Source organism: Trachymyrmex septentrionalis, unplaced genomic scaffold, assembly GCF_001594115.1.
Source record: "Trachymyrmex septentrionalis isolate Tsep2-gDNA-1 unplaced genomic scaffold, Tsep1.0 scaffold14, whole genome shotgun sequence".
NCBI classification, from domain to species: Eukaryota; Metazoa; Arthropoda; class Insecta; order Hymenoptera; family Formicidae; genus Trachymyrmex; species Trachymyrmex septentrionalis.
Genome location: NW_017304543.1, coordinates 4556639 through 4565712, shown reverse-complemented (window position 1 = coordinate 4565712; position 9074 = coordinate 4556639). Strand labels below are relative to the sequence as shown.

Sequence of the window (9074 nt, the reverse complement as noted above, 5' to 3'; positions counted from 1 at the left end):
TATATATATATATCAAAATATATAATAAACTTGAGAAATATACAGAAAGCACTAGATATAACATTTTATATTATGCATTTCGTTACAGTAAATGTTATATTGCAGTACATTTAAAAATATTTAATAATGTGCCATTAAGATAAATAATACTTATAAAAATAAAATAAATAAGCTTCCCGAAATATTCCTGCTATATTTATAAATATGTTGATAAAACGTATGAACTTTCACTTTCATGTAAGAGCATGATTTGTTTTGATTACTTGCTTATTATATAATCTCTATCATTTATTAAATATTAACACATACTTATAGAATTGTTTTTTTAAATCATATTTACCATAAATAATTAAAGTGAAATAGATATATAACTTAAAGAGACAGAGAGATAGAAAAAGCGTAATGTAATATAATTCAAATGAACGAATCTTATATTGGCAAGGAAACATTATGAAATTTATAAAACTCTGCTCTAAGACTACACATTTTTGTATTAGTTTCTCCTCTAATTTCTTTTGATTATATTATGATAACAAATGTATACCGTGTGTGTACGTGTGTATGTCATGTGTTTCATTAATTTGTTAATATAATATAATATAATATAAATTAAGTTTTACATAATGACACATGGCAACGCGCAGCATAACGGAAGACAAACTGGAACAACAGCACCTCCTTTACTGCTTTTGCTTTTACTTTTGCTAGAAGCTTCGTATTCGTATTTTTCGTTGGCTTTTTGCCATCCTCCCTGAAAAATAACGAATAGAAGGATTGATAAGATATCGCAAATTAAGACTATTTTATAATACATTAAATATTTGTCATATAAAGTTATAAAATCTTACGCTAGACTGTGATATAGCGCTAGATTCTTCTTTCTTGGTGAATTCAGCCGAGCCAGGAGGATAATAGACTGGTGGTCCAGCAACATTCTTACTTTTAACTGTCGGTGGTGTATGTGGAACAAAATCAACTTCTTTCTTTGTAGCCGATGATTCCTTTTTGCTTCGACGCTCTTGTCTCTCTATATCTCCCAATACTTCTCGCTGAACAAACCAAATACATACATAAGATCATCATCGTACAAATAATATAGTATAAATTACTTTACCTCAGAATCAGAGAACGAGGCCATGAGATCCTCCAGTTTGGTTGGTGGTCCTTCCCCATTGGTAATTGGCTTAGCAGGATACACTTGAGTACCAGTTGGAAACGGTTTCGGCAGGAGGACTTCGTGATCATCGGCGTTCTTATTTGGCGGTACTGTCGTCATAGTATTCGAAAATTTATAAATCGTTGTACCAGACTGTGTATCCTGCTGTGGATAATAACTCGTTTTGGTCGGAGTGTCTGGTTTGTCGGGATAACGTCCGCTGGACGGTGATCTGCCGGATCTGTATTCTTCGAACCGATTAATACTTCTGGTATGTTCGCTTACGATAGGCGGTTGATTCTGATACGTACTCCCAGAATAGTCTGGGCGATCACTCGGTCCATGGCCATTAGGATAATCGTCGACGTGATAATATTTTTCGGTTACGGTGGTCTTGGTTTCCATGTTCGTTGGTGGAGCGTTGCGATAAGCATAGGAAGGCTGTTCCTCGCGATAAAACTTCGACTCCTTGTGTATAGTTTTAGACTTCTCGGTGATATCAGTCGGTGAGTATCTGATCGGTGAACCAGGATGTCCCGGTACATTCTCCGTCATGGTCTGATAGGTGACTGTCTTGTCTGTGGTGGTGGTTCTTGGTAGGGTGTAAGTGATCGTTTGATCACCAGGCAGCACGACACTCCCTGGTACACTGCTACCTGGTAGATACGTCTCCGGTGCTCCCGGTAGTTCATAGGTGTACGTCTTAATGGTAGTGGTTACCTTTGTGTTTGGTCCGGGTGCCAGATTGATTGGTATCGACGGACTTGGGACTCCATACTCGATGGTTTTGTATTCTTGCGTATTTTGAGTTGATCGTGGTTCAGTTTGATAATCTTAGGCAAACGAAAGATTATGTATTGACAAAATTTGGAAAATAGTTAAAGTTCTTTAATAATTTATATAAATTACATACTGCTTTCGTGAATGATCTTGACGTCTCTCTGAGTTCCTGGCAGAGGGGAAGTCTGTTTCGAACGAGATGTTGAACTATCGCCATAGACCTGATATAAATATGATTGTTAATGTCTATTTCACTTAATGTTATTTAAAAACACCAATGAATCGACGTCTGAAAATAGTTGGAACAATATAATTTTGCTCACCAATTCTCTGTTGACCATTGATTTTTTAATAATCGGTTCGGGACTTTGATATGTATATGGACTCACTGCAGTTTTAGTCTCTTCATATGTTCTTTCATGGATGTCATCCCTGTATTGATGTTTTATATTTAATATTTCGAAATCTTAATATTATAGATATAAATATAGTTGTTAGATAGAATAATTTGCATCATCCGCGTAATAAATTTCTTTCGCACATAAATTACAGACAATTGAGAAATATGAATTTATTTCTACTTTAACGAGTTAACGGAAAGTATATGTTACGCGACTTAGTTTCTTGGCATTTATTCAGAAAACAAAAGTATTTTGGGACTTATGAGAGAACCATGTACTCACATCAAGGGCGCGCTAGTGAGAGGCTGTTTGCTTTCTGATATGCCCCATGAATCTGGAACAATAAATCATCGAGTTATGTTATCATTGTGATTGTCAAAAACGCGATGATAAATTTAAAAGAACAGCGCAGTAAAAGTTCTAAATCAATGTCAATTTATATAGTGATTGAAATAATAAAGCGCTAATAAGTTGCTACGTAATTTACGCTAGAATTGATTTGATTCGTTTGATCTTATAAGAGTTATAACGTTAACTACTGCAATAGCGGATTCTCACCAACCGTTGTTCTCGTCCTTCCATTATAGTAATTTGTGCCTACATATTTTCTACCTCCCCCACGGTCTTTCTCTCTTACCTTTCATTTTTTTCCGGAGAGCAGCAGAGACACGAAAAAATCGGGTCAGCCTTCTGCTATAAGAGATCCTAATATGGCTACGCTTGTATGTTATGCGTGACCGCAAAGAACATATATGAGCTACGATCGTACCGTCTCTGCCAAATACAGAGATACACGGAAGACCTTCTTGTTCTCAACATGCTTCTTCACAGTAAAGATAAATGAAGTTTTGACAAGATTTTTTACCGATTTTTATATTTAACAAAATGCCCGAAAATGTCTCAAATATATTTAAAAAAAAATTTTTAGTACAAATAAAATTTAACAATAATGTTAAAGAAATGTAATATCAGTACTTTGCACGAAAAGCACAAGGCGATAGACAGTCTCTTAGCGCAATAAAAATATCAAATTCGCGAATTACCTAATTATCTAATTTTACTATTTATTATCTAATTTAAACATTAATCCATTATTTCAATATTTACTTTTGCCAAAGTTTTCATTTGCGTTAAAAATCCTTTTACACACGTACATATATTCGAAAATATCTATATTAAATTTTATGAAAATCGGCAACGCGGCTTCGAAACTTCAGTCATGATTTGCTTTCTTTTAGAAGCAACAATAACTGATGAGTGACACGATCTCGCTCGCTTTATTGCAACATTCTTCGTATAATGCTATAGAATCGCGTCAAAGATACGAATAAGGTTCAAATTTGATCCGTTCGATTTTTTCATTATCAATTAACCGTAAACCAGCAAGGCCATTGCTTGCCTTAAAAGGCGTGATACGAGCAACCGGCTATCCTACCTTGCTTGATCGGTTCACGTTCGTGGACTATTCACGACTCCGCGGTATTACTTGTCTCAGTTAATTCAAGGAATTCAATAGGAATCCACTTTGCTGCAGTGACAGTACGCTAAATTCTACGGAGAATGCTTTATAGTTACGTATAGCACAATATGTAATAATGTTATATAACTCTAACATATATATATTATTTGTTACTCAATATATATACACACACACACATATATATATATATATATATATATATATATAATTTAATAAATTTTTCCCACCTGATTTTCCGTCCAAATCCTTGTTATAGTGGTATGATACTTGCTTGTAAGCTACTGTTTTGGTTTGACCGGGTTGAACCTGCAAACGCAAGAAGAAGATGGACGTCATGAATACAGAATGTCGCATAAATATGCATAAGCATTCAGGTCATCCGTTTTTATAGCAACGATGCGATCGTAACAAATTAGTGCGAGCAATGCGTGGGCAATGTCAACGCCGGACTCTCCTTATAAGACTTTGATTACTGTCCCACGTGTAAAGCATGGGCGGATCGGTAACAACACTTAAATTCCATGGAGCGAATCACGGCCAATGCTTATCTGCAAACATGCAGCTATGCAATAAAGTTAACAGAGTATTACGTATAAAATAAATTACTTTTAACTCTTGAATAAATTATAATTTTATATTTTTATTTTCGTATATATATTATACACGTGCACACCATGCGCTGTTTTGTGTACGATGAAACTTTAACATATAATTTCGCAAACCGTCAGAGCATGTAAGTAAGACGTGTGGGAATTTTATATATTATTATTTCGTTACATTCTATCGTTCCCGACGACGATAGACAACGTCGCTTAAAGATCTTCGAGCCCATTAGTTTGAAGATATCCGGCTGATGTGAAGGAGTGTAAGAGCAAACCAATTTATTTTCATTGAACATCGGATTACAAGCCATACGACGAGCGAACGCTGCAATTACCTACCTCAGGGTCCCCGTTACACGCAAGACTGATTTTGTGCCTCGCTGTGACGCTCTAATGTTCAATATATCGCGTAAAATGGTAATACTATTACTACAATTACGTAGTTGTCCGGAACACCATTACTGAGCAGAACGCATTTCTCCATTTTCTCTCTTACCCGACTTAAAAGACCGGATCAGGAATGCATGAAGAATATTTTGATATTTATAAGGATTTTGTAAAGTGAAGAGTGTCACATCATGCATTTAAAATTTAAATTATAATCTTTATCGATATCGTAAGAGATTCGTACTTCGTATATATTAGAAAATTAATATACTGAAGGAGATCATCATTTTTCTATCAATTATTTAAAAAATCTGAAATTTGTATCAACATTTTGCTTGTTTAAAGCATTATTCTTTTAATTTATTAAAAGCACTCCTCGAAACTTTGTATGAAGGCTAAAGGTCAATGGCTAAATGCGAAAGCGAGGGAGTGGCATAATTACAGTTATCAAGCGATCATAATTTGGTTTCAAATTAGACAGTTGCGCGAGCGACTATTATAGTGCAATTACACGACCAACGAATTTATTTTTGTTTTAATGGTAAATCGATTCTCGGGAATATGGCGAGAGAGACGCGGTTTCAAATATAAAAATCATCTCCTTATTCCTTATGGAGTGTCTAATGTAGCGAGAGGTAACATTGAACGTTCGCGCTAGATGTATCGGCATTTGCAACCCGGGGGCAAATACATGAACGATGCAATCTGCGTGGTGTATAATTGGAGCCGTAGCGTCCAGCGGGACGCATAAAGCTCAGTGAATGTTATAACGTAGAGGTGATTTCATACTTTGCGTCTAACAATCTATTGCGCCTGATTTATATAGTACAGTGGGTGTTGTAGATCCACTGTTAATAACAATGTCGTTGATTAATGTAGCTGATAAATGGACATGTAGAATGATTTATTGATACTAATCGATTTTCCATTAATCTACGTTTTTTTACGCAGTAAACAATATTAATACTTATATTTGTTCCTAGAATGAGGCTTTATTTATTTAATTTTTAAGTAGCAAAGCTATGGGTATATTGGCGTTAAAAATATAATTTTATGTTCTATTCGAGATATTAAAAAATAAATAATTAAATCATTCGATCGATTATACATATATTTAAAAATTGTCACAATTTTTTTCTGACTTGTTGACAATCTTGAGAAAATTGTACATTGGTTAAATGTAAAATAATTTATGTCTGCGAATTTTTACTTTTTACTTGGTTATTACGAACAAGTTGTGCCGGGAATTTTATGGTATTAAGTAGCTTCACTTAATTAACGTCAGATAATCGAAATAGTCGTTTTCTGTTCAACAGCACAACGATCTCGGCAAGGGCGCATGACGGTATGCGAAACTAGTTTCTTGCATGCATTAATCACGCAACGCATTCTTTTTTTCATTTAAGAACCAGCACCGTCGACATCAATGTGATTTCATCCGATGCGTGTCGAGATTACCGTGTTCTTTCCTGTTCTTAGATTTTATCCCCGAGCTAATATTCATTCTTTGTATCTCCGAGCAATAATGAGAAAACTATAACACACTTTAGATTGACTTTTATTTTTCATGTGTTTTGTAATCTTTAATTACAGGGAATGTATGTTTATTTTTGATAAAGTGATATTAAATGATATTAGCAAAAATGAAAAACCTATTAAATCATAATTTTTCAGAAAAGGAGGAGAGAGAGAGAGAGAGAGAGAGAGACTTATCCACGCAATAAGTTTTTTTCTCTAAAATTAGAACCGTATAAAATCAAAATTTTCCACAAATTAATTATGGACAATTACATATATATTATACTTTTTAATTGTATTGAATAATCTGAATTTAGTTTATGATATGTAATAATGCGTCATTTTAATTTAAAAACTTACATTTTGCAGTTCTGCGTCCAAATGTTCCAATCCTGGTATACCGCTTGACGTACCAATTGGACCAGTACTGACGAATTTTTCAGTGGTAGTCACCCTCGAACGAGATGGAGAAACGGATCTGAAAAAGTCATTATTATTCCGAATATTTATTATAATACACTTTTACGTATGAAAAAATACTATTTGCATAAGCTATGCAAATGTAGTTCAACTTATTCTCTCACCTGCCCTCGGAGATCACTCTAGTAGGATTGGCAGCTACCCTATATTCGACTTGGGGCAAGAGTGATCTGTCTCGGCTAGGAGTGGCACTTCTCGAGACACTCGTCTGTAGATCCTCGAGAAGTGCATCTGAAAGAGCCAAATGAATCAATTTAACACGTCATCAGTGTTTTAACGAAAAATAAATGAGAAGATGTGAATCCAAGTATCTGAACGATTACAATAGACCTTCATTAACATGCTATTATGTTCAATTCTACATTAGGCTGTACGTCGCTTTAGATGTCAATTTAAACGTATTACATAAATTGAGAATATTACTACCAATCAACAATGGAAAGAACTCGAGATAATTACATAATCAAATTATATCGCTGCTCGCGTAACTAATTCATTCTCTAAAAATTGCAAATATGACAGCATCGCAAGTAAAAAGATTGCAACCTCGATGAAAAAGGAGAAGAGCGGAAACGAACAACGGATGGATAAGGTTACAGCTCTGGTGGCACATTTAAAGGTTTACCCAAGTTGTTTTCGAGGCTGCTGGCCGTGGCTGCTCCGTCTCTCTGGCCAGATATAGGACCGCCATGACTCACGATCTTTCTGCTGGTGTGCGTCGTCGTTCGCTCCCTCACGGCTGCTGACATTGTGTTCTTCTTAAGCCCTGCCTCACGAAATCTATAACGAGTAACGTGAAAAGCTTGATTGACGTTTCGATTAATTTTACTGCAAGTTATCATTAATTAATATCATTGTGAATATTTATTGGATAAAGATAAGATCTCTGGAGTACATTCCAGTAACTGGAACGATAGCAGCGCGCGGATGGATATTTCTTGCTGCAATGCGCTACTTATAGAAGTGTGGAGTTATAAATAGAATTGATATTAGGATTCGGATCTCTGTAGAGAGCTATGGACTTTCGCAGAAACTTTCGCACCACTCGAAGCCGGTTTACAAGACTCGTGCAACAACCGTGACCAGGCTGGCCAGTTTTAGGTCCGAGTGGGTGTAGGTTCCTGATTTCCGTCGCGCACGTACAATTTTTACTTTAGTCGTAAAGGCAGTTCCTTAATGTGCCATTGCATTGGCTACTTGACAAAATATTTTCAAAGAAAAAAATGCATAAATTAAAATTATTTTACATTCGGCATATTATAAAATATCCTCGTATACTTTAGAAAGCGATATTAGAATAATAACAGACGAATTCTATGGAAATTGAGCCGTTCAAAACATATGACATGACTGGATAAAGGGATGAGATCAGTCTGGGATCTAAATTCGTGGAAATGCCAAATGGTTTCATACTTATTCCGGTGGAGGCACAAATGCGAATGAGGCCAAGGAGGCCTTCCAAGAATCGGTAACTATAAAGAGATACGCATTCATATATTTGATCTCCTCCAAAATATATCTCAAAACATACTGTGTCACTCGTTTTTAGAATGCGTATTCTAAATGACTATTATGATGCAAGTTATTCTGATCTACAATCATAATACGGGGAGAAAAAAAAGTAATCCATTTGGTAATGACAGGCGTCTCTTATTGAAAGCAAGTTTGGGCAAAATGGTCCAAGGTCAGATAATGCAGATCAAGGTCAATTACAATATTGTGCGCGCCTCTCCAACGAATATCGCTTTGATTGTGATGTACGAGTTCTTAATGACGCCATATTCGTATCATCAAGATTACTATTAAAGATATTTTCTCCTAGGAAAAATATATAAACAATAATAGTGATATATAAATAAAAGTGATATATAAATAATAGTGACATATAAATTATTTCAAGCTTTAATAAAATAGATGCACTATTTCATAGATGTCCTACACATATACATATATATATAATTTGTATATATTAATACCGTAATGATTAAGTAGTGCAAAAGATTACATTTTTATCATAAATTTTATCTGTTATAATATATCACTGTTAGATACGTTTAAGTGACACGTTAAAATAAATAATACGTATAACTTTTAAGTAGTCAGATTTGTGAGAAAAGTTAAGAACGAGACAAAAAAGATAATAACGAGACCATTCAGATTAGAATTTTATCGCACAATTTTATTTTCAGACAGCGTTATAAGTTGACTTCAAAGCACGCCGTGTCATTCCTGTTTGATATAGAGATACACATAACTGCTTGATCAGCTCG

General features: G+C 34.8%; 1 protein-coding gene across 1 annotated transcript in view; it reads right to left on the bottom strand.

Moving 5' to 3' along the window:
- Positions 1-554: 554 nt before the first annotated feature.
- Positions 555-9074, bottom strand: part of LOC108745642 (mucin-5AC) — a 15129-nt gene continuing 6609 nt past the window's right edge. Inside the window, exons 2-11 of the mRNA XM_018481931.1 lie at positions 7430-7584; positions 6909-7035; positions 6685-6802; positions 4045-4123; positions 2620-2671; positions 2260-2368; positions 2070-2157; positions 1115-1989; positions 849-1049; positions 555-751 (exon numbers count right to left, since the gene is read on the bottom strand). Of these exons, the coding sequence (XP_018337433.1) occupies positions 617-751; positions 849-1049; positions 1115-1989; positions 2070-2157; positions 2260-2368; positions 2620-2671; positions 4045-4123; positions 6685-6802; positions 6909-7035; positions 7430-7553 (1908 nt within the window). The 5' untranslated portion in view covers positions 7554-7584 and the 3' untranslated portion in view covers positions 555-616. The remainder of the gene's footprint in view (positions 752-848; positions 1050-1114; positions 1990-2069; positions 2158-2259; positions 2369-2619; positions 2672-4044; positions 4124-6684; positions 6803-6908; positions 7036-7429; positions 7585-9074) is intronic.